Source organism: Leptidea sinapis, chromosome 28, assembly GCF_905404315.1.
Source record: "Leptidea sinapis chromosome 28, ilLepSina1.1, whole genome shotgun sequence".
NCBI lineage: Eukaryota > Metazoa > Arthropoda > Insecta > Lepidoptera > Pieridae > Leptidea > Leptidea sinapis.
The window spans coordinates 1,868,016-1,895,605 of NC_066292.1; the positions used below are offsets into that span (position 1 = coordinate 1,868,016).

A 27,590-nucleotide genomic window follows, 5' to 3' on the forward strand; every position below is an offset into this window, starting at 1 on the left:
ACACTTTCAAAGCGCGTACACCTTCCTTAAAGGCCGGCAACGCTCCTGTGATTCCTCCGGTGTTGCAAGAGATTGTGGGCGACGGTGATCACTTAACAACAGGTGACCCGTACGCTCGTTTGTCCTCCTATTCCATAAAAAAAAGAAAAGAAATCACAGTCCATAACAATATACAGAGAAGCGGGGAGTGTTCGTTGAAAATTGAGATTTGTCTCCATTCTTTAACTTCAAATTCGCTCTGAGGGCATCGCTTTTGAAATATTTAAATTTTACAAACCCTAACCTAAGTAACCCTAAGACATAATTTTGTGCGTTCACCGTTAATAAGTCTCCCTTTGTCGTATCCCCTCGATACCAGATGAATCCATTGACTGCCACAGCTTGTATCGGCAAGCTCGGCGGTGATATATCCAGCAAACTTCAGTGGTCAATTAGAAGAGAGGGCCTCTAAAAACATTTTGTACTCAGTAAGGCGAGATAGTACACCACTACAAGCCACCGCCTGCAGCTATATAAAGCGCAAATTCGGCCTCATATGGAGTAGTGTTCTCACCTCTGGGTGAGCTCTCCCCAGTACCAGCATCTTCCATTTGACTGCATACATAAAAGAGCGGCTCGAATCATTAACAATCAAGTCATCTCCGATCAGCTTGATTCGTTGGCCTTGCTTATTAGTAGATGTGGGTTCTTTTTTCATATTCTACCGCACTAATCACGGGGTTTGCCGAAAGTTGGTCGGGTCTAGTTTCACCACCGGACATAACGTCAAAATGCTGAATTCCACACGCATCATGTTGACGTCTGACACTTCAGAGTTTCGCAACACAAAAGCTCCTAACATAAAGCCCGGTACCGCATCTCTTGCCCCTCGTGTTGAGGAAGGCCATGGGCGGTTGCCTAACCACTCCCCATTAAATGAGTCTCTTACCCGTTTGCCCCCTCTTATATATAAAAAAAATAAAAGACCTAGAATTTCGACGAAGAGATTTTCGATCTAAGTGAGGTGTGTTTTAAATGTAACTTCCTGAGATAAAGAAATTACTTAAACTAGAAATATCTATATCGTGTTGCCAATGGTTCAACATTCACAATAGGACCTAGTATGTTTAACTTTAGGACTTATAATTCAACTTTTAGCCAAAGGTATAAATAATCTCTCCAACGGCTGTCAAACTTCAAAGAAGAAAATTGTAATTGTCAGAATGTTGAACCATTGTAACTCTTATAAGAAGCTGAGCTGACCTGATACTCCAGCCTGCCATTCTTCTGTTCCGGCATCACAGTGTGACACAGCGCAAGCAGACGAAAAAAGTCAAACACATTGGAGTCGCCTTGTCTCACTGCCTTCAACAACTTACAGTCGAAAAATTTAAACTCGGGTTCATACTCGGGATTATCGGAGAAGTCCAGCGGTTCTATCCTCTGTGGAACACAACAATTGTTTAGTTAACAATTGCAATTAATATTAAAACAACATACTGTGTTTTTTTTACTAAAACATAAGTTTTAAATTTTTTATAATATTAAAATTAATTAATAGATTTATTAATATTAGAAAACAAAATAATTATCAAATTATAGTCTTATGTTGCTTGATCGTAAAAATAATGATGTTCATTGTACAAGCATTGTATAAAAAATAACGTATTTGATTTATCAAAAAGTTTAAATAAAAAATATCTGTACTTCAATATAATATAATTAAGTCAAAAAAGAACAATGTACACTTTACAGAAAGATAGATCAAAACAAAAGCATTTAAGCGTCACATATTAGCACCATAACCTCAGTAATACAGAAGCGACATAGCCGGCATGCTTGTGAAGTTAAGAAAAACGCACCTGTTAAAATCGATTGCGCGAATAGAAGAACATAAAATAGGAGATTGGTCTCAGCGTCTATTGCCAATATTAATGCTTAATATTATAGTACAACTACAAAAACAGCAAATCCGCCCCTATGTAGAGCAATGGACAGATAGAAAGGGGTCATTGACCGAAATTCTTCCTAATTGGCGCACGTCTGTTAGTTTTACTAGCGGGACATTATGATGGCCCTTTTGACACATAAAAATAGTAGCATGACAAAATTATCCCAATTTACTACTTAAAAAAATAGTGTTCATCAAGACCAACAAACTGTCCTCGGAAATGGTAAGGGTAAATTATAACAGAAATTCGTCGTGGCGTGGCTCTCGTAATATATTTTGTGCAATGTGCAAATAATATCAAAATCTAGTGCATAATATTTTGGTGTTAGTGTATTTTTTCATACATCATCAGACAGTGTAATTTTACATTTTTATTATTATTTATTTGATTATAATATTACATTTAAGCTGAAAATTATTTTTGTTATTTATATTAAACGTTAATATCGATGTAATATTTCAGTAAATTACTCTCGAATTAATCATTCCAATGTCCAAATAATGGTGGGCGAACTTGACAAAACGCGAAATAGCTTAAAATCGGTATAATAGTTTAATAAGCGTTTCTATTCTCAATTTTATAAAAAAAAAGATTTGTTAAAACTGTTAATGATGCTAAAAAACACATAACTTACGAATATACAATTGATTTCCCGCAAATAATTGTAAGCGAATAATTCGAGAGGAATTCAAGAGGGGCTTTGAGAGCGCAATATTGGAGTATATTTGCGTGCGTACGTGCGCGTTGTGTGCGGGCGTGCTGCGGCCCTGCTCGAGCTCCAGGTCAAGGAGGCGCGCGCGGGCGGTCGTCGCGCCCGAGCCGCGCGGTCCGCCCGCGCCGCTAGCGCCGCTGCGTCGCTGTGTATCAGTCCCACACATACCACAAAGTGCCGCATATAAGGCATACAGCGGTTTATTCATCAATAGGTATTGGATTCATTTAAATTTAGTTTAGCACCCATATAAAGATCAAGTAACGGTTCAACCATTTTTTTATTGCCGTATTCGAATATCACCTTTTTTTCCCTCTGTTTCTCAACAGTACTGAAATGTTCACACATTTTTTGCCACACATTTAAGAAGAAACTTAATCAAGAATTTGCAACCAAATTGACAAAAATTTTATGGTATGAGATATATAATAAGAGTACTACTGCAAATATTTTCAAGGTCATGTTGAATGTAATGTGATGTTCGTGAGTGTAAAATGTAGTGATGATAACAAAGATTCAGTAAAACAAACACTCACTGAATCAAACATGCGAAAATATGTTATAAATATATCTAACTGTCCCAGGTTTGCTATTGTGCATAATATTATAAAGTCCACAAAACAAAATGAAAAACGAGCACAAATTGTGAATCTCATACTCATATCAAAAAAAACAATTGCAAAATGCAACAGGGTAAAATCCCCAAGCTTAGACAAACACAAACGATTTTAAAATATATCGCTCAACTATTGGTAGTAATAAATACTGAATTATTTACATGCAAAACAATAGTATCAAAGTTGCTCGCTACAGTGTATATTCTCCGGACGAAGAGCAGTGAGAATTTCGCATATTGACTCATTACAAGGTGTGCTCACAACGTATCCGCCTCTGTGGAAGCGAGTCGGAACGATATTATGAGTACTCGAGCGACACGGACAGTAATAGGTCAATGATAATAAATATTTCTATTTGCATAATATCGTGAAGGTGCGCGTCATTCGGGCGTCTACACTCTACATGCAGTACGCAGTGATCTCTATGAATGTTGAGTGACATACTAATAAAAGTAAAGGAAGTCTCAAACGGAGGCGTATTGCGCGGGAAACGGAACGCTCGTTCGCTCAGATACCTATAACAATAACAAGCTCATAAGAATGCGTTTTGTTACTGTTAATTTTTTATTATTTTATTAATAAGAAACTCAAAATTAATTTTATTTTTGTATCTTCATAATGAGCTATTAGATATTAGCGATTTATGCCATTGACTTTTAATTCTAGTTGTTTTAGATAACATACAATTTGAAAGTTGTAAAAAGGATGATATACATATTTCTACAACTGTACCAAACACACACAATTCTGACCATTTTGCAAATTTATTTAATGGTGTTTGATCGGATCTGAGTCTTATTAATATAACTAGAAGATTTCAATTTCAAATTGCATAATAATTACATAATGCAACTATTCGAAGAATATATTAAATTTTTGTTGGGAATTCGCGGAATGGGTTTGAACTTTACGTTTAGCGCGGCAATCGCTTCAGTTTGAGTACATATAAAATATAATATTGTAAAAACCGTGAATAGATGAATTAACTATGCACTTACATCTGTTAGCTCGATGGTTTCGCCCGTGCTCTCGTCGACGAGGTCTCCGTAGCACACGCCCGCGATCGAGCATTTGTTAAAGGTCATTATATTTTGTGTCAACGTGCCCGTCTTGTCTGAAAATATATACTGGATTTGACCTGGAAGGACAAAGAGTATGATTAGTGTATATAACAAAAATTGACGACCCATATAGCCCAGTGGTTTGTTACCTTATCCTCTAAGTTAGAGGTACTGGGTTTGAATCTAGGCAGGTGCAAACATATAATTGATGAATATGGATTGTTTGTGTCTGAATCATGGATATTTATAGTTAGGATTTATGTTATGTTTTAGCACGTATATCGTATTAACAACAACGTTGTCTTGCATCCGTCTCAAAAAGCCAAATGTATACCTAACTTAGCTCCCTAAGTTGATTTACAGGGCTTTAATAAGGGTCATTCAATTACGGATGCAGGTGTTGAACAAATCAAGAATATATTTGAGGCCTGATAGAAGTCACACAATACCAATATATATTTTTTCTGTAACTGTCTGTTTAGCCTTTCTGCGAAAAGTCGGGACCGATTTTGACTAGGTATTCACGATTTGCCAATATCATAGCTTATACGGTATATTGTATGGATACTTTCATATTTTTGTTTAATAATTTAAATTTAAATTGAAATGAAATTTAAATAAATAGATTTGATTATTTTCTTAAATATTTATATACTTATTAAAGCAAAAAGTTGGTTTAAAGACAGAATAATTTGTTATGTTTTTTAAAGTGATAACCCTTACTTCTAGGATTAATACACAAATAAAATTTGAAAAACAACAAAACCTGAGAGTTGAACAAAGCATACAAGATTTTAGAACGAGACGTCACTCGTACGGTTAGCTCCGATTGTTAGAGCACCAGCACGAAACGCCGGAGGTCGTGGGTTCGAGTCCCGCATCGTTCATAAAATTTTGTTGTTTTTCAAATTTTGATTTGTGTGTTAAAGACAGTATGGCAATCTAGCGATACAGTGAAAGAATGACCATTTCATGTACGTGTTCTTAAATAATAATTAACTTTAAAACAATATTACTCAATTAACATATAATTAACGTAGCTATCAATACGTTTCCTAAAGAATATTATATAACCTATCTCTTCAATGCAGAACTTACGATGCTGCTTTCAAAAATTTATGTCATATGACCCTTATATTGTATTCTAATTTTATTTTCCAAAAACTTCCTAAATTTAGAAGCAGCATCACGTATAAAATATAAAATTAACTTTACGTGAGGTTATCTAGCTTGCGTGTCCTTTTTGTACATTTTCATTCAATTTATTTATATGAATTTTGTAAATGATTCAACTATTTTCATTACATTTTGCTTTTATAAAAATGAACGCTTCACGCGAACTTTAATCCCTTAAGTTGTGGGTAGAAATTAAATGTCATTGTTCGCGAGTAACAGGGACGAGTCGCATTCTAGTTTGATGATAAACGAGGAACGTTGAGTGATTTCGCTTCAATTATATTTATTAGCTCGCCTTTGGGTGCGGTCTTTGTTTGTCACAGAGCTATAGAGGAAAAAAAACATGTAAATATTGATTAAAATAACATTTACTTCAAACAACATAATAGAACGTAACGGAAATAAAGATGGGCCTAGGAAAAAGCTAATTTTGAGTCCTTTTTAATAATTTAGTTGTACAAAGTAACGACGTACCGAGCTCCTCGTTCAATGTCGTGGTTCGCGCTTTAGCGGCGGTTCCAGTTTTCTCGTAATACATTTTCTCGTCCCAATTTATTAAGAAACTCTGCGCGAATCTAATCACCTGCAATCATAAATTGATAAAGTGAATTTTCATCAATGCAAAGCCTCTGAATGTTAATAAAAGATTCTATGGAAGTGACGAAGTAAGTACCTACATGAAAACTGTAATACAATTGGGATTATATTTTTTTTTACAAATGAAAATAAGGAAAAGGAGTTGTTATCAATAAGATGTCACATTTGAATGTCCTTATGTGTGTGGCAGATAGTTTGAAGGTAATAGTGAGACCATAATTCTGACTTATTTAAAGTGACGCTCCAGATATTTTTTTATATAAATGTATGTAGTATGCACAATTATTCATAAGGCGCGTTTGGTAACTGATATTATTAACGCTCAGTATATTTTGTCTATTTTTGTCATAGACTATCCATACGTATAACGGCCGTTCCCAATATTCTGTCTATTGTAAATATCTTATCGACGGTAACTCACCTTATCCGTACACGTTGTCTGTCAATCGGACGACGTATAGCTTACCAGCGATAGAAGTTTGTATGGAAATTGCAATTCGCGCGGCCCAATATAAGGCGATAAGAATGACTTATCGGGTATATTGGGACAGCTTCAGATTATTTACAGCTAATTACTGACAATAGAAGGTAGTAATTTATCTCTATCTGTGGATAGTATATTGGGAACGGCCGTAAGTGATGAAAGCACAAATTGTGGGCACACCTCGACGGAGACGTAGAGCGAGATGGGCACGACAGTGTTCATGACGATGGCGTAGGAGAAGAAGACCAGGAAGGCGATGACGGTGGCGCCGGAGGCGGGCTCAGCCGGCACCAGAGTGTCCCAGGGCAGGTAGGCCTGGAAGTAGCGGCCCACCAGCCACTCCCACACGCCGCACGCCACCGTGCAGAACACGCACATGGACAGCAGGAACAGCACTATCTGAACAACGGCCACGCTACTCACACTTCTCATCTATTATATAGTATAGCTGGTGACAAAATAGCCTGCCAACTATAACATAATAGCGCATTTAACTACCTATACATGAACATGAGTTCATATTATCTTCCAAGAATAGCTCGACAAGGAAGTAAATTTCGTTGAATAGCCACGCTATAGGCATGTTGCCCTAAAATTTTATTAAATCTTATTTTATTTCGTTTTAGGTATAGACGCATTTTTGCGTAATACACTTGGAATATCTTTTTCATTAACTTAAAACTCCTTTCTTAAAAAACCCTTCACCCTGCACACCTAAAAGTTCCTGTAATACAGTGGCTTAGGATTAATTATCTTCGAATCCGTCTTTTCAGATAATCCCTCAACCTTAAATCACAATTATTTCGAAGCCAGCATCTTGAATTGTCATTTTTTTTTTCCAATTTCGACAAAACGCTCGGACAATCGGAAACCAAATGACATTCATTTGTAAGATACAAAAGATATTCTAATTACTTCTTTTTTTTAAATCAAATCAGCTTTACCAACCAGTTTTTACTTTTATTGGTTCCAAAGAGGTTGTACCTCTTCAATTCGATAAGTAGTAAAATTAAATACTTAAAATATATTAAATAATTAAATATAGGTACTAAAAACATCAAAAGTTAATGGTAATTATTCATAATACCTACTTCGTTTTTTGCCAGCCTCTGGCATGGCGTGGCGATTATAACTTGGTAAGTTGTATAAAGAACACCAATTTGTAAATATTCACGTCAAATTTATACGTTACTTTTTATGAAACTTTAAGAAGCGAAAACATAACAGCGACGTTTAAAACTGCTGAGTGTTGGCTTACAAAGATGTTGATTGGCTGTGACCATTCGCATGTGCTCCCTTTGCTTTTGCCAGTAGTAACTAGCGAATACCGAAAAGCTAAAAAACGTAGACGCACGTAGTATTAATGCTAGCAGGAGTAGCCTTTTATTTTTGAAGTGAAAACTTGTTTAGCGGCATTCGACATTTTTCTTGGGATGGGTATAAAATGTTAAACTCGCGTCAGGACACGTGGCCTGATCTAAAATTCGTAAGACAGTCGTTGAAATTACGGATGGAAGTTGATCTTTCTGGAAGATAAACTTTTTAAATTAAAATAAAGTTATGTAATATAAATTACATTTTTTGTGTCTGATAGCGCAATAAATGAATATTTTATTTAACTGCATAAATGCAAGTAGTTTGATACTGATAAATAAAGTTATTCGTGCAAAATTATTCCCTAACCATTCCAAAATATTCAAAAATGCACAACGTTCAAGTTGTCACTTCTACCGACACTCCGGGAGTGCAAACCGTATTTTTTTTCCTTCTTTTATTTTGTTATTTGTAAATAAAATAATTACAATTAAATAAAATAGCTCCGTATTAAAAACGAGCAATTTACAAATTGAAACTCACCCCTATAATTAGAAAATTAAGTAGCCTATCTATACTGGTGCGCTTGAACTTGGTCTTGCCGGAGTTCTGCATGAGCTTGGTGTCCTTGCCGGCGAACACCACGACGCCGTAGCACCACGACGTGTTCCTCAGCACACAGCCGCGGAGCAGGATCTTGTCGTTGTCCAGCGAGAAGTGCTGCTCACGCCAGCTGAGCGTACCTGTCAACGACCACCGAGTTACACTTACTATGAGATGATATGAACAAAATCAGTCAACGAGACTAGCCAGTTATGTCAAGGTTTATTGCCTCCGATTATACGTTTTCTTTTAATGAAAATAAGGGTCGAGACTAGCAGGAAGTTCAGCGCGTTATACGCCCTATGCAGTGCGGCTCAGGATTCTTTAAAAAACCAAAAACTCTGAGCGGCACTACAATTGCGCTCGTCACCTTGAGACTTAAGATGTTAAGTTAATTTCACTAGCTATGCGCCCTTCAAACCGAAACACAGTACCTACCTAATGTTTGCACATTACTGCTTCACGGTAGAAATAGGCGCTGTTGTGGTACCAATAATCTAGCCGGCTTCCTGTGCAAAGGAGCCTGCCACTGGTAGAGACACTAGCATTTTAAGCATCTTTTGGATCCTACCGGGCATCTCGATTGTTTAGTTTCAGTGTTTCTTAGTTACCAGGTATAACAGAAAGTATTTTAAAGAATATGAACATGAGACTTAACATTAATTTAAGTAATCTGGACCGGCATTAGATGTTTCTGCACCATCTATAGACTCAATGTTGTTGTTGTATGTTTTACTTTTGAGATATTCCTATACAGTTCATTGAACACCCTAAGTAGTGATATGCCCACGTTCTTACCCTATAATATAAATTTATCCAAATAGTGCTCGTATGCGTGATTTTTATTCGATCTTTAAGACTATTACAATATTTATACTACTTAATCATTTTGTTAAGGTTCATGCTTGTAATAAAGCAGTTCGTCTTTCGGGTCTGTATACTGTGTGAATTAATTAGTTAATAATATTATAAAGAGAAAACATTTGTGATTTTGAATGTATGTTTCTAAAGTTTCACAAAAAACTACTGGACCGTCAAAAACTCTTTCACCATTAGAAAGCTGCACCTTCACTGAGTGACATAAGACTATATTAGATTTTCAAAAAAAATAGAGATCCCTTATAAAATGCAGTAATATAACCCAAGGTGTGAAAAAATGAGTCGTAAAAAACCTGTCATCTCGTGCACTGCGGAAACTATTGATGATACAACGATAAAATGTTCTGCAGAAAGTATTAACATCTGCAATACATCTGTGATACTAAATGTACAACTACTGTAGTTATAAACAATTTGTTATGTTTTAAAAGTGATAACACTCACTTCTACGATTAATACACAAATAAAATTTGAAAACAAAATTTTATGAAGCCACAACCTGAGAGTTGAACAAAGCATATAAGATTTTATGACGATACATCACTCGAACGGTTAGCTCAGTTGGGAGAACACTGGCAAGGAACGCCAGAGGTCGTGGGTTCGAGTCCCGCATTGTTCATAAAATTTTGTTTTCAAACTTTATTTGTGTACTGTAGTTATGCCACTAGAACTACTATTATAGATTTTTAAAGTAGATAACAATTTTTAACAAACAAAAAACCGCCTTCAAAAACACTATTCCAAAACAATACATATAATGTGCACTAAAAAGTATAAAAATAATTGCATATTTTTATACAATCTAATTAATTAATCTAATTCTAGTTACGATTATTGTTATTTTTGGAATCGGTGTCCATCCGCCGCAACCCGCTCTCGCCTCCTCACAACTCAAGCACATCTCACCTATAACTATGTATGTAGTAACAAACCTATCTTGGATGACACCGTCTCCAAAAATTACAATAATCGGATGTTCCATTCAAAAGATAAAACGATTTTAAAAATGTCAATCTAAAGAAAATAATGCAATAATAAAATAATAACTGAAATAAATCTTTTATGTTAACGAATATAAATCTATAGACTGTCTGACTTAGAAGACTTTCGATACGAGATCGGTATCTACGCGAGTGAAACCGCGGGGCATTGCTAGTATACAAATAAAATCATTTCACACAGTCTACAAACGATGCGGTTTTAGATATCCAGCCCGCTATGCACGCCCGTTTGGCTATATTATGTGTTTACATTTTATGATGTTATGATTTTACTTAAGTATTAATTCCGCAAAGATTTGTCTTTTACCAATTCGATCCGTGTTTCGCCTCTACACGAGGCATCCTGAAGAGTCGCGTTCTAGAGTTCGGCGAGTCAACATCTCCTGAGCATGCCCAATAATGCGACATGATAATTACGGATTTCCACAAAGTAACGCCTAAATCAATAAAAATCCTTTTATCATTTTACCAAACTGTAATCCTAAGCTATATTAAGATTTCTTATGAAACAAAAGAAATTTATGAATCAAATGCAAAACTCCATCTTACACACACTGTCCACAGCTAGTTTACAAAGACTTTGTGAAAATATTCACACTACGGAAATGCCGTAAATATGAAACAAACAAATTTGCATTAAAACCTTAAGTATATATTCGGCGCATATACTACAACACACCTATTATAAAAACGAGAATAATTCAGGTTAACAATTTTAGTTAAAATGAAATTATTGTTAAAAAAACATGAATTGAAAACACTTGCACGTGCGCCGAGCCCTATAAATACGGCATTACTGTCGGCAATCGAGGCATTCGTGCTCGGTCTGTCGTACGGTACGGACCTCTCTGGGACGTTGTAACGCTGCCCGTGGAATACACGAAGGTGATCAAATAGAGCACTTTTCTTTCGATGATCTAATTATGAGTGATCGCCAGCAAGTCAACAATTGTGACGTCACACCTCTTAAAAACAATACAGTTCCTTCGTCATCATATATATTGTTATGTGCTCACGTTAAATCATACAATCATAGCATTCTTGACAACAAGATAGACATTGTAGTACAAACAGGTGATACAACAAAACCCTCTCACTGAGTACACAGACTATTGTGCGCGAATTACCGCACGTTACGAAACATTGAATACACGCTCGATGCATTCAACGTTGCAAGATTATAATAACACGACATAGAATATGGACTCAGTTTAGATAGAGCAAGGCTAAGCTATCGATGACAGGGACAAAGCGTCGCAATACAAGTGTTTTACCACTATAAAAGACAAAATTTGTTACTTTTTAAAAATTGTTATAATATATTCAACTGACGGTGGCAGTGAGCCCGCACATTTCTTCTTTATTTCGTGAGTTATCGGAGGAAAGAGTGTTGCTCGCGATTAGGTGAATTTGTTACATCGCCGGGTTTGGGGACTATTTTACCTACAACTAGGGTTGTTATTTATGCAAAAAGCTGTAGTGTGAATTAAGCAAATTTTTTATCTTTAACGATCACATTATAAGTTAGTTGTTACATTTTAACCAGGCATAAATATATAGAAATAAACAGATGACGTTCGGGAGCGCGAAATCACTCTAAAAACCTGATCTGATGAATTTGCTCATTGCGAGTGATTATGGGTGGATGTCCGCTATCACAGTAAGACTTAAAGTGCAGAGCGAACTGTTTGTAATAACTAACAATTTTAAATCAAATTGAAATATATGAAAATGGCAACACTGACGACTTCCCTTGTTTCTGTGAGTATCAAAAATCTTGGGTCAACTTCAAAAAATTTGTTTCTATTACTTTACAAGCTAAAATAATTTATTACTTTATATATATTTATCTTTAAGGCGACGTCTATCAAATGGCCCAATGACAGACCAGCGCTGGTTTCAAACCAGCAAACATGCTGAGTTGGGACCACTTTGCGACTTACAGAAAATAATATTCAATAATTTTGTTTCTCTTTAAATTTGATTTTTTTAAGTGTTTTGAATTTACATGTACTAATAGTAATATACGTTACAAATAAACATTTTTCTTTCTCTCTTCCTTTCTATTGCACTACTATAACTGCAGTAAGCATTGGTTTTCATAAGACTTAACCAGAAGAAGCGCTTGGCCGATTACCCCCTTTAACATAAAAAAAATATTTCAAAAAGCATACAATTAATAATTGATGTGTAGGAAGGCTCCATCTAAAATTATATTAACACTTGTTTCAAAGGCAAACAAAAAGAGTTCACAATGATATTGACTGCAACACGCGGTCACTTATCCGTCGCAGTAAGTTATAAATCTAGAAGCCTTACTGCTTCTATAATCATATGCGGATTTTACTGGAAAAACTGATATCAACCAGGTGCTAGAGTATTATTTACGTGTACAGTAATATTGGTTCATGTGATACTTGTTATGTAGAATCGGAGCTATTTATATAACCGCATAAAATTTTACTATTAATACAGCCCATATATATAGGTATATACACATATATATATGACAATAATATTACAATTGAGTATCGTAATACTACTGCACTGGTTTATATGTACTTTACAATTAAAATCATTCGTGTATTTGGTACTTCTTTACTTTCTGTAAGTCCGTTTGCCAGTTGGCAAAGGCCTCCTCCATCCTCGTCTATCTCTGGCTACTCTACTCCATGTTATGCCAGCAACCTGCCTGATATCATCATCTTTTTTTATATTGTCTGCCACATTTTCTTTTACTATTTTAACATATGCATAACATTAAGAAGATTACCGTCAAACTTATTAAGTAGATTATTGGGCGTTTCGCAGACAATTTCACCGTCGAAGGCTCCCAGTTGTGCGTCATCCTGTCCCATGGCATCCGTCTCCGGAAGACACTGCCGACACTTCAAATTCGTCTCCCTGAAACAAATGTCCATATTTATATATTTTTATTTTTCCAATATTCTACAAATTACTGATATAATTGAGCCTGCCGACGAACATTACTTCGCCGAGTTTTGTTGCAAGTGGACGTTGTTGTTCCCACTTTAGTTTCATGCCATCAGATGCAAGTTGGCAGCTACTTTTTCCAGACGAAATTCTAACGGATATTTCCCAGATAGATACTGCGACGGACATAATCCTAACCTTCCCTGATATAGATGAATGGGGCTTCCTTGTGCCCGCATTTCTAGAAGGGCATTTATTATTATGTTTAACTCATGTTCGTACTATAGGAAAGTAATGGGTTTCAATTTCATGCCGCAAGAAAAAAATTCCGCAAAACATCATACTATAAAATTCTTTCGGCGTTATTTTAATACGTAGGTACAAAAAAATATATTATGGTGACACGTATTACATTCCCAAAAGACCGAATAATGGTCTTTTAAAAAAAACTTCAGATTACAGCGCTACATTTTGTAAAAATTTCAGGTAAATATTGCGGCAGATACATTCTGCTTACAGACAGGCGAACAAAGGGGATGGACAACGGTTTCTAAGTAAAGGTTCCAGTTGGACCTTTGGGAATTTTAATAACAAATATAAAAAAGAGCTATTACAGATAAGACCCAGCAGCAAAATATATCATTATACGGGCGTCTCTACCAACCTGTACTAAACATATAGATCTATTTGGTACCTATGTTAATAAATTGAGAATGCTGTAGCCGGTTTCAACAACAGCTAGACCGACTTAGTTATTTTGATGCTTCTATGTCGGAGGCTGATTTAGAATTATGTAAGAATTGACAGTTTAAAAATTTAAAAATACGAAAACTTATTTCCATCAATGGGATTTTCATATTAACTCACGATTCAAACATTGAGTTCAAATACAATAGTAATTTAGAATTTTTATTTATTTGATTATGGAATTTCGTACGCACGCAGTCCTTAAAAATCTGCATTGTTTGATCACGAGGACAGCACGCAAAATGCAAATGAAGGCTAAAACTGATTTAAGACAAAGAAACAAAGTCAACAGTTAATGATACACAAACATGGTATGTGGTTACGTACTTATTGCTTAGACCGGCCCCTTTATCAAATCAGCCAATTGAGTTAGGTCTCACTTATATAGGTGTGGTGTGGATGATTATCACAGCGAATCTATTTCAAATTTGAACTCTTATGTGATATTTATGGCTTATACGAGCACTCCACGAAATACATGTACTGTAATAGCTGGTTGCTCTGGGAGAAGACAGAGACAGCGGACTTTCATTTATAAAATTTGAAAAACAAACGCCATTCCGTGCCGGTGCTCTAACCAACTGAACTAACCGTTCGAGTACCGCATCATATTTCAGGAAATATTGGGGTTGAGCAGGTTATCAACTGTAAAGTAAATCCTGTAGATGAAGCCACAACCTAAAAGATGAACAAAGCAAACAGAATTTTATAGCGGGGCGGTACTCGAACGGTTAGCTCAGTTGGTTAGAGCACCGGCACGGAACGCCGGAGGTCGTGGGTTTGAATCCCGCATCGTTAATAAAATTTTGTTTTTCAAATTTTATTTGTGTATTAATCCTACAGGTGAGGGGTATTACTTTAAAAACAAAATATTGTTTGGACTTTCATTTGTCATGGACACCGCATCTCTCTCACTAATGAAGGCATAAAAGGCATTTATTTTCTCAAAATTGATTCCTTTAGAATTCTTTTTGATCTCATTTCTAATATACTAGATACTATTACCGCATCGGAAACAAATGGCGCTCTGAGAGAGAAGAAGCGGCGCAAGAAACTCTCCCAGCGTTCTATTTTTGCGCTCTTTTTAATAAAAATATACAATATTGTACAGTCATTTCTATCGCTATAAAATAATCATAATCGGACAGCCTGGGACTAGCCCAGGCTGTCCGATCATTTAGATATTCAGCTGTGGAGTAATATGATTTACGACAGAGCCATTTTATTTATAAAACATTTAAATTTATTTATAGATACTGCCTGAACAGTGGCTGGGACTTTATAATAAAAGTGTATACATTTACCCTTAAAGCTATTATGTATTAATGCAAGCATTAAGCTAGTTATTCGAATCGAGATTACATATTGTAATTCGTAGGGACCAGCAGGCATGGAGATTGACGAGTCATACTGATACAAAGTTATATTATAAGAATATCAGAAAACAATATCAAATAGAAAATCTAAAGAAATTTGGTAGAATCGAATCCATGACCTGTGTGAAAGTTTAAGACAATATTCGACCAACGGTCAGCACGTCGCAATGTACTCGAGTCTTGATTGTAGATTATATCTCGCTAGCGAGTTTACAAAAGGGAAAAATATAACGGCGACCTCGATCAAATCTAAAGCTTACACTCTCGACCCCAAAAGAAGTGTCAAATAATTGAGGACAACTCATTTCTAACAAACAGCAAACACAGCAATTCCATAAAATGTGGTAATATCAACAAAAAGGAAAACCATGTTTTGTACATGCAAATGGTCTGTTTGAGCTTTGAACTCGTACCAAGCTTATATTTACAACAGTGTTCTTTGTTCAGTCGAATGTATTATTTAATAATTGACGCCCTATAAAACTACAAGCACGCGTGAACATACACAATAATAATACAAGTGGAATTATTATATGTATTTATAATTACAATGGTATGGAAAAAGAAAGGAGTTGGATTTCAAAACAACATTAAAAGACACTATCAACAATATTTGCGTAGTTATTTAGTTTTTTTAGATAGCTTTGTCAATTAAACCTTTTGTAAAGGCGTTAAAGGCAAAGTGAACGACCTGCTCGTCTCTTCCCTTACTGTAATACGGTACGATGTCAAGAGTAATAATGCGATTTACCATCGAATATGTTCGCTACCAGACCGCCGCTGTTTTCGCCATACATAACCCTATCATGTGCTTTTGCTATTAGGCTTAGACTGGGTCATAATTTAATATAAAGAATAGAATAAGTTTTGCATGTACCTAAGGGTAAGTACGAGTAGAAGAAGCCAGTTGGTACCTAGAGCCGCGACTAATGGAGATCCGTAATCTCGGAGATAATCGTCGGTTTTGGACATAATCGTCGGTATTCTAGGCAAGGCTAGATCAAATCGCTGAATAATCTCTAGTACCCAAGACGCAAGCCCTCTATATCTATAAGCTTTCCTTTATCGCCCGAAGTGCTTGTTTCATAAGATGGACTCAATTATAATACAAGCTTACTGATCAATGAATAAACACAAAAGATCTCCGGCGTTTCGCCCTATTCCAACTCTATTCACACTGAGGATATCCTGTCAATGGTAGAAAGACCTATAAAAAGTATTTCACGGAAAGATCCTTTGCATCGCAGTTTTGTTATCTTCAGCAATTAAAAAATTGTAACAAGGCTGTTTCTATGCGTCAGAATAGTTGGATGGCGAGGAATAAATTCGATCGATCGAAATTTAAGGCGTGCACTGAATTATACTGGGTAGAGGACGATATTATAATACCTACTGTTACGTTTAATTGTTTCATGATCAGTTAGGTGCATCAGACAAGACAAGAGGTTTCATATTATGTTACTTTTACCTTGTAAAGTCTGTTTTCACCAGTGTTAAATATTATCTATAGGTTTCTTCAATGAAAAATGCTTTGATGGATAATGGGTGCAGAATGGGTAAAAAACGATTCAAAATATTCAGGGTCATAGTACTTAGATGTGGAATTATTACACTAGAATGCTGCTATTGTTGATCGAAGACTAGAATAGTTTTAGGGTCCGTTTTCCAACAGTCGTCTCATTACTTATTCCGTGTTTTGCCTCAATTAAACACAGAAAATAATATCAGATGTAGCATTTCAGTTTTAGTGTAGAAGAAAGTTATATGAAAGTTGAAGGTGAAGGAAGGCTTCAATAAACTCATTTACTATCAATGCACAAAACAATGCACATTGAAAAGGACGTCGTAGTGTGATATGTGAATAGTAGTAGAAGTTAACTCACCCGTCCAACTCGGCGGTCTCGATGTAGCAGAGACCGTTAGGCTCCGAGCTGCTGAGGAGCAGGATGTCGGCCGCGACGAACTGGTCGTTCTCCAGCCGAATGACGTCACCCACTTGAACAGACGCCCACTTCTCCTCGACGAGCTTTCCATTGCGGAGGGTCTTGGCTCTCCTGTGGTTCACTTGCGAATCGTTTTGGTGACGTTGCTGCAAAAAAAATATTTCCCATGACATTTATCGCAATGTTCTGTGCTAAGATGAACTGTAAGTTCCTTGCGTGTTAAATCTACGATAAAATTGTCAATTTAGCAAAAACGATAAATTTCAGCATTCACTACAATTTCATTCTAACATTATCGTTATGAGTTGATTATTTAATACAACAAAGAGTGTTTTATTTGACACCTAAAAATAATAATTTCTAATAGTCGGAAGGTCTCTTTCGCCTTCAAGTTTATTTCATCTTCTAGCATTGCGGACATTTGTAAAAAATTGGTTGCGCCGTAATTTCCGCTACTAACTACTGAATCGGTGTTCGTTGCCCAGTTGAAATAATTCTCATAAATTCACTTAAACATAATTTTATATTATATACTAAAAATTATTGTAGGCAAAAAAAAAGATATTAAAATATCTTAAAATACTTATTTAAAAGTATATTTATAATAAGAAAAATATGAAGATAGTATTTCGTAAATTTCAAATGTTCTTTGGTCTCTAAATGGGAAGATAAGGCGATTGATGAAAAATTACATAGATGATAAGTTTGTTCCGAGTCTGCACATGAAAAGGTAAGTGTAAACTGCGTTTTATTCAATGGTAGATTGTAATGATTTATCTTGACTGCATAAAACTGAATAATAACTGAAGCTTGACGCTGAATGTTGAACACAAAAATGAAATTAGTATGAATGTACTGCATCACTTTTGTTTATATTGTATTCGAAAACAAAATAGCCGTGACTTGTGTATTACGGTTCCATTATTTGAGTCACGCTTTTAAAACATAATATTTATCTGGCAAACAAGAATACGTAATACTTGGAAACTAGTAGGTATCCTAATATACATTTTAACTCTTTTGAATATAAAATTCAATCAAAAATTTTCTTGTAGGTATAGCTTCTATTATGACTACACTAGCCAAGCGGAATTCGTGCGTGTGCGGAAGTCGTTCGCGACGTCTAGTGTGAACGATAAAACCTAACTTTACTTTTGCATATTACAAAAAAACGAACTTATGTTCCGTGTAAATTGTTCCTAATATTGTAGTAGGGGAGCGGGGGGCACGTTGTTACAGGGGTAAGAAGTTACACGCATTTTTTACCGGGATTTTCAACTCTTTGGTAGACGTAAGTGGACTCATTTGTTTCCTTATAACATCGTGCGTTGCAAAAAAACAATCAGTGACCCGCCGAGCGGCAAACTGTTAGGTTGTGTGCACGTGTCTCGATTTCCATCAAGTACGTAACAAAATCTTTTACGAAATTTTTGATTCCTGCCGTCTATATTTGTTATTCTCTAAATTCTTTTCACCTCGAACGTTCATAATGTATCGAGTTTTAATTTGTAATAGCGTTTTATTCTGCTATTGATATCCATTAATGGCGGCTTTAATTTTAATTAAAAAACACACCATGGGGCAGGTTGTTACAATTTTTCGGGGTAGGTTGTTACATGTAACAACTTGCCTCAGACCTTGTATTACCGTTCATCTCATTGACTATCATTTAGAAATTACTACGCTGTACTTAAAAATTAGAATAAATGGAAAGAAATTGAAGCTTTCGTTCCGACGGGCGCATTCTTGCTTTTTAAAACAATGGTTCATCTTTCAATTATTTTTTAAATTCTAAATACTCATTGTTTTTTTTTTAGAATGAGAAACTATAAAAGAAAAACGGAAAGAGGTACAACTAGTCAAGAAGTTTATGAATCTGCTGCGGCAGAAGTACTGCAGAATAAAACGAGCATTCGTAAAGCAAGCAAAATGTTTAATTTGTGTCCGATGTCCTTATCCAGGTATGTCAGAAAAAACAAAAACAACGAATCTTGTTCATTGGGTTACGTTAAACCTAAATTGGTATTCTCACAAGAAGCCGAACATAAATTAGCTTCTTATCTAATCAAAAGTTCAGAAATATATTTTGGTTTACTACCAACTGAAGTCCGAAAACTAGCTTATCAATGTGCAGTAAAACTCGAATTAAAAAATATTCCCCCCAGTTGGATCCAAAATAATATGGCTGGGCCGGACTGGTTTAAAAGTTTTATGCACAGAAATCCTCAACTATCTCTGAGAACACCAGAAGCTACATCTTTGAGTAGAGCAACGTCATTCAACAGAACCAACGTTAAAGACTTTTTTGACAAACTGCAATTGTTATTCCAAAAATATGAATTCACTGCTTCGCGCATATGGAACGTTGATGAAACAGGTGTCACAACGGTACAGAAGCCTAAAAAAATAGTTGCTGCTCGTGGTCAAAAACAGGTCGGTGCGATCACATCTGCAGAAAGAGGAGTACTTGTAACGCTCACATGTGCCATAAATGCTGCTGGAAATTCAGTCCCGCCGATGTTCGTTTTTCCCAGAATGAGATACACTGATCTATTTCTTCGTGCTGGACCATCAGAAGCGATAGGAGCAGGCAATTCTTCAGGATGGATGACAGAAGTAGAATTTTTAAAATTCTTGGATCATTTCATTCAACATGTCAAACCTTCCATTGAACAGCCCGTCCTCCTCCTGCTGGATAACCACAACTCACATGTAAATTTTCACGTCGTGGAGAAAGCCAAAGTAAACAACATAATCATGCTGTCGTTTCCCCCGCACTGCTCTCACAATTTACAACCATTAGATGTAGGCGTTTATGGCCCATTTAAAAACCACCTTAATCGAGCACAGACGGCCTGGATGTATAATCATCCAGGAAAAACAATGACGATTCATGATCTCCCAGGCGTGGTGAAAGATTCACTGCCATTGGCCCTAAATCCTGTAAATATCATGAGCGGATTTCGATCAACCGGGATATGGCCTTTTAATCCTGATATCTTTCAAGACAGTGATTATGCACCTTCTTATGTCACTGATCGCCCCAATCCAGAAACGAATCATCCCACTGCCTCGCAGAACACCTCCAATTTGACACTGGACCTGGAAAATCCGGAATTGCTAGATTCTGCGCCTCAACTGAACATAAGCACAAATGAAATCATACAGGCAATCGAAACAGCAACCAATCTATTACCTGACACTATTAACAATATTACTGTTTCACCTTCTCCAAATCCAGCTTGTTCGCAAGATATAGAATGTTTAACAACATTACCGAGTGCAGATTCGTCAAGTTTTAAAAATAAAATTGAATTAGCGATACCAGGTTCATCTGGTATACAAAGTACATTTGAAAATTTTTCGCCTTCAAAGATAAGATCCTTTCCCAAGGCAGAGGCTCGAAAACAATCCAACCATAACCGTCGTAAACGTAAATCCGCTGTATTAACCGACACACCTGAAAAAGACTCATTACAAAAGGAGTATGAAGAAAAACTGGCCAAGACCAAAAAAGCGTGCGACCAAAATAAAGGAAAAGGTAAAGGAAAAGGGAAATCTGCGAAAACGAGTAAAGTAGGAAAAGAAAAGGTGAAGAAAAAAATTTTGGTTTCTGATTCAGATTCTGATACTGAAGAATGGTTTTGTTTAGTGTGTAGCGAAAGTTACAGTACTTCTAAAAAAGAAGATTGGGTAGAATGTTTAGAATGCAAAATGTGGGCCCATGTCAAATGTGTAACAGGAAACGTTCAATTATTCATTTGTATTAATTGTAATTCTGATGAAGACTAATGTAATATAAATATGTGATATTGTTACCTACAATAAAGGTGAAGGTTGACCTTGAGGTCGCCTTTATTGCTTGCCTGGTGCAACTATTACTCGTGATATGCTGTCGACTGTTTATACAGTATTGTATACGTAACTATAAATTTTATTGCAATATAAGTGTATTGAAAATGTTAGATTTTAGTTTAACTGAAGTGCCAAGTTAAAAAAGTATAAATAATTTATTACATGTTGGTATTTACTGACGAAATTTTCTAATTCAGTAATGAAAATGTGTTTTATATAAGATTTAAGAAAGTTCCTGCCAAAGTTATGTGATTATTACTGTTAAAAAGTTGGAAAATTACGATATAGATAGTATAATTGCTCATAAATGTTATAAGACTGTTCAAAATAGTCTCTTTTATTCATAACGTTTTGAAACAATAAAAAATAAATGATTTATTATTGTTCATTTTGTTTATTTACCTACTGTAACATCGTGCCCCGAAGCTGTAACAACTAGCCCCAAGTCAGGGGTAAGTTGTTATAATCGACTTATTTCATTAATTCTCTATTACGGGAAAAATTACGTAAACTTTAATATTTTTCCAATGCTATTCTACTAGCTGAATAGACACACTAATGGTAAAAGCAATCAAATGTATACATTATTTGATAGCTTTTGTGATATTAATAATTATCTAAAAATTGTAACAACGTGCCCCCCGCTCCCCTATCTAATATTTTCCGGAAAGTATGGTATGTTCCAGAAAAGTTTACATGGAATTTACGGTCTGCTTTTAAATTATTCCGAAACGAAATGTATGAATATGTATTTGATTGTTCAAACAACTATCGAATACTATACTTGTCCTTCAGGTAGTTATCCGACCTTGCGATATTATTATCTCTACGTTGTGACAATTATTGTTATGATTGTTGAAAGAATTAACGATAACCTTTTATCTCAGAGACAATGTATGTAGATGCTATGCAAGTTGGAGTGATGTGCAAATGTACGCTTTGGCTACAAAGATAAGATTAAAGGTAATTTAACATTCGATCTGTGATTTAACCTACTTTGGGATAATATCCCTCCATACATTAATGTTATGATAAATAAAATATTAAAAATATATTTATTTTCTATTATTGTGAAGTCTATTCACTTAACTAAAAGAAAGTTCTTTGCCTATTGAATATATATATATATATATAAAGGACTTTTAAAATGGATATAAATATTATATTTTGTGATAAAACAAAAAAATAGCCGTTTTCACTTGTGTTTCAAATATTAAAACCATAAGTCTACTCTACTTTAATTCCATAGACAATGTTGGTTCTCTCTAATCTGCCTCCTGACAACTTAACCTCCTCTTTGTTCAGTTAGCTGTCAATCGGTTACTAACGTTTTTAACACAAACGATCAGCAAGCGAGTCGAGCTTCAACAGTCGCCTGGCATGGTCGCCTTCTAATACCATGTTCGTACATAAAGTGAATTAATATAAGAAGTTATTGTAAATTCTAATAAACCGCTTATTGTAAAGACGACGATTTACTGGATCGACCTTAAAACTTGAATCAAGATGATATTTTAAGTTCGATCAAATCATAAAGGAAAAATTTAAAACAATAGAATTAAACTGCAAAAGTAACATCTCAAAGATACGGAACAGTGTTCAAATTTATAAGGCCTTATAAATAATAACAGGCTCTATAGAACAGATTTATGAATTATTAAATAATTCACAATAATAACTGGTCTGCTCGTAACTTCGATTCAACTTATTAAAAGTCAGATATCGATGTTAACAGCGCGACGGCACAACTTTTCAATTAATTACAACGCTGATATGAAAATGATTACTGTTATTATATTTCCTTACAGTTGATAATAATAGGAGACCGCTAAAGGTGACGTAGAAAATATGCATAAATTTCGGATGTTTTTAAGTGCCCATCCTTTCAAACGTTCTTTTAAACTCACATTCACCATATCTTCAGACAAATTATGTCTTCTTTTTCTTAATAACGTTTAAAAAAATATTTTCTGTAAAGGCATTTCCCTTTATAGTACTATTCTTGACTGTCTATCGATCATAGTTTTCTATTAATCATACACAAATGCCTTCCTTGAATAATCTAAACCTAAAGAACCTGCGTCTTCTAATGGAGAGAAGTCTCGAGGCATTATGCACTAGGCAAGTTAATATGTATTAGGCACATAAACCTTCAAATTCAAAATATTATAATAAATCAGAATCGTGTATAGTATACACTGTATACCTTCAATTTGTACTCCTTATAAAACAATTACGGTTCATTACACCAAACACAGCGGAGGTACAAACCAACGTACTTATAAATGACCAGAGATTGGAACTTGTGGATCACGGTCTTATTGGGTATCACGTTAGATAAGAAGCTTCAGTGGGGTCCACATATTACCCATCTAGCAAATAGACTAAGCTCTGCGGCATATGCAGTTAGAAAGATTAGAGAGTACACGAATGTTGCGACCGCTAGATTAGTGTACTTTAGTCATTTTCACAGCATCATGACGTACGGTATATTACTATGGGGTCATGCTGCTGACATTGATATAGTGTTTGCACTGCAAAAGAGAGCTGTTCGTGCTATATATCAGCTTGGTTATAGACAGTCTCTCAAAGAAAAATTTAAAGAAATAAATATTATGACTGTTTATTGTCAGTACATTTATGAAAATTTACAAATTTACTTACTTACTCTTTTTGATTTTCATTATTATAACACTAGAAATAAGGGATTGCTTGTAACTAATTCTAGTAGGCTTCATAAGATACATAATAGCTTTAAGGGTAAATGTATACACTTCTACAATAAAGTCCCAGCCACTGTTCAGGCATTATCTATAAATAAATTTAAATGTTTTATAAAAAAATGGCTCTGTCGTAAATCCTATTACTCCACTGCTGAATATCTAAATGATCGGACAGCCTGGGACTAGATTGTGATTATTTTATAGCGATAGAAATGACTGTACAATATTGTATATTTTTATTGAAAAGAGCGCAAAAAAAAAGGATGCTGGGAGAGTTTCTTGCGCCGCTTCTTCTCTCTCAGAGCGCCATTTGTTTCCGAAGCGGTAGTAGTATCTAGTAGTATAAGAAATGACATCAAAAAGAATTCTAAAGGAATCAATTTTGAGAAAATAAATGCCTTTTATGCCTTTTTATGCCTTTTAATTAAAGACCTACAATTAAAAATAATGTGTATTTTTTCTATCACACATTTTTTGGTCTGGTTTTCCGATATTTTATGTATGACCTGACTATAATACCTAGTCTTGCCATAAATACAGAAACAATGAAAAAAAATTATAATGCAAATAATAATATTTATTACTTTTATAGTGTGTTATTTTAATACATAACTGTAAAACAATTTAAAATATAAAAGCTTATTCAAAGTGGTCTCCAATGGCTGCAATACCGTCCCTTAAACGTTGAGGCCAGTTATCAATAGAGGCACGCACTCTTTCCATGGGAAGATTCTTCACTGCCATTTGTACGGATTGTTTTAGGGACTCCAAATTATCATGGCGTTTAGAGCAAGCCGTACTCTCTAAAACTGACCATAAATCATAATCCAGCGGAATAAGATCGGGACTAGACGATGGCCAGTCTTCAGCTCCGAAAAACAAAACAAGTCAAGAAGAAGGAAGTTCAAGTCCGAAACGTTCGTTTCCAACCAAGACTGCGTAGACCGAGTTTTATTACCTTTAAACCTTTAAAGTATTATAACAACAAATGCTTTGGCCTTGTTGCATTGTGGCCCTGAAAATTATATCTACTTCTGGGTTTTTGTTTCATAAAAAGGTGTGTTTAAGAAGATGTTATTTATATGAAGAAATGTTTACTATAAAAATTCATATGGGGCATTAATACCACCGTTTTGGAGACAGCACGCTTTGGAAACATTTTGTAAATTACCAATCCTAGAAGTAAAAATGTCGATCAGTACGAACTTTGAAAGGTTGGCCTTCCCTCTGGTGTTGCCGAGTGCACAGGCGGCGGTTATTTTCAACTATTAGAAAACCGCTTTCTTGTTTTAAAAAGAAATTTACACCATGGCGCATTATTTTTAACTAACTGCATCTACTTTCCTATTCCTCGACGGCTTTATGACAAATCCCGACTTAAAATTAAATATAAGCACCTACATAACACCAAGCAATACTAACCACAAATCACCACGTTGTATAAACATTGTAAAGTCGTGAGGATGTCATTCCAATCGATCATAACAGACATGGAATGTTTATTTAGTTCATTGATATATTCATTTATCGGCCTCGTAGCACGTGTCGCTACTGTAAAATCATTCTACTGTGAGATTGTGTTTTTCTTTTATCGTGAATCATGCGCATTCCGTTAGATGTGATAATCAAATGATTGCTATGGATATAGATTCAGATCCACACTGTGCCTTTTTTGTTCACCAAGGGCATGCGTCATAGCGCAGTCAACAGAGCTCGTGAGGTATCTATACCTGTTTTCGCTTTTCCCGACCTTGGTTTTATAGTTTACTAAAGAAGGTTTCTTTGCACAAGATGCTGGCTTCCACAGCGACAGCTTTTCCTGCCGAGAAGCAGTAATATGCAAGCATTATTGTGCTTCGTTTCGACGGCCGCCGTAGACAGTGAAATTACTGTGTTGCTCGTCACTTTTTCTCCTAAAAATACTGAATTTAATATGTCTTCATAAAAATTCCCTACTTTTTAAAGACATATCTTCGAAAAAATGTAATTTATTTATTTTTTCTGACATAGTCGTTTGCTGACATAGTCTAGACTCTAGTAGAGATAGTGTTAGAAGTCGAACAAATTGCCACATAAGTAATTCTTTTTGCAAATGATAGGTAACATACTCAATAAATTGTTGAAATTGTGAAAAGTGTTTTGTTTCCGCTATTTAAAAATAATTAAAAATACAATAAAATCTAAAATATTATGTGTTACCAAACAGGGTTTGATTGAAATGGTCTATTAAGGTATTTCTGGTAACCTTGAGTGTACCTCAATATATGGAGGCAATATAGACAGACACAAGCAACCTAGATATGCTTCGTTATGAAGAATATGTTACAAAAATAACTTCGCTACTGACTAAAACATAATTTGACATAGCTCGTTCGCCTCCATCACAAAATGTATCAGAATACTATCTATTTCAAGTGCACTTGCAGTGTTTTATTAAGTGTGGAAAAAAATTATATGCCAGTATACTATCCTCCATAGCGTACTATAGGGTTGCTATACATACGTATAGCAAAGTGGATGATAAATTTACGAATAACTCAATATCGCGCCAACCGGTTTCGATGATTCTTCCGTTTATTGGAAATGATATACTTCAAAGATAGTTTGGTGAGAGTTTGGTTAGGTTATGATTACGAAATCCATGACAAAATAACGGAAGTCTTCAATTCCTAGGAGCAAATTAACGATACTCGGCCGAATCTTATTTATACATATATTTAGACAAATTGCTAGTTAGTGTACTTCAAATTCACTAAAATTCAATAAATAAAAAAAATAACAAAAAAACAACCGACTTCAAAAACACTATTCCAAAACGATAGATATAATATGCACTAAAAAGTATAAAAATAATTGCGTATTTTTAAACAATACGTCTAATTCTAGTTACGAATATTGTAATTTTTGGAGTGGGTGCCATCCAAGGTAGTAGGTTTGTAACTACATACATAGTTAAAGGTGAGATGTGCTTGAGTCGTGAGGAGGCGAGAGCGGATCGCGGCGGAAGGACACCGATTCCAAAAATAACAATAATCGTAACTAGAATTAGATTAATTAATTAGATTGTATAAAAATACGCAATTATTTTTATACTTTTTAGTGCACATTATATCTATTGTTTTTGAATAGTGTTTTTGAAGTCGGTTGTTTTTTTTATTATGCAAATTATTTAAGTTTTCTTTAGTGTTAATTCCGCCAATATTTGTCTTTAAAACAATTCGACACGTGTTTCGCCTCTACACGAGGCATCCTCAGGACGTGTTGTCTCGCCAAAATCTGGCACGAGACTGAATCAAATGAGCCGGAAGCCGCTCTTTTATACCCTCGTCCCATGAAATGACGCGTTGTGATTGGTCGGCTGTTGTGACGTATTACCCCCGGAAGAGACACGTAACAAAGGTGATGGGACTAAATTTGTTTGTTCATTCAACAATGTAAACATAATGTTATTTTTGTGTTTTATTATTTCTAATTGCTCTAACACATTTAAGCGAAATCCTTTTTCACATGTATGCAAAATATTAAAATTATTATTGTTTCCGAGTGAGTGACCTGTATCAATTAAATGTTTCGCGAAGTTTGATTTTTCGGGATGATTATTCGTAAATGCGGCAATATGTTCCTTTAATCTAATTTC

General features: G+C 35.2%; 1 protein-coding gene across 8 annotated transcripts in view; it reads right to left on the reverse strand.

Annotated features, from left to right (window-relative positions):
* LOC126973077 (probable phospholipid-transporting ATPase IM) overlaps window positions 1-27,590 on the reverse strand; it is a 144,373-nt gene that overhangs the window by 32,883 nt on the left and 83,900 nt on the right. For 7 of the 8 annotated variants that reach the window (XM_050820205.1, XM_050820203.1, XM_050820204.1 and 4 more), the window contains 8 exons: window positions 17,316-17,521; window positions 13,149-13,279; window positions 8,436-8,635; window positions 6,759-6,977; window positions 5,972-6,080; window positions 4,259-4,398; window positions 2,669-2,788; window positions 1,243-1,422 (listed from right to left, as the gene is read on the reverse strand). In XM_050820205.1, the coding sequence (XP_050676162.1) occupies window positions 1,243-1,422; window positions 2,669-2,788; window positions 4,259-4,398; window positions 5,972-6,080; window positions 6,759-6,977; window positions 8,436-8,635; window positions 13,149-13,279; window positions 17,316-17,521 (1,305 nt within the window). The remainder of the gene's footprint in view (window positions 1-1,242; window positions 1,423-2,668; window positions 2,789-4,258; window positions 4,399-5,971; window positions 6,081-6,758; window positions 6,978-8,435; window positions 8,636-13,148; window positions 13,280-17,315; window positions 17,522-27,590) is intronic. The other variant, XM_050820202.1, reaches the window with a different exon arrangement.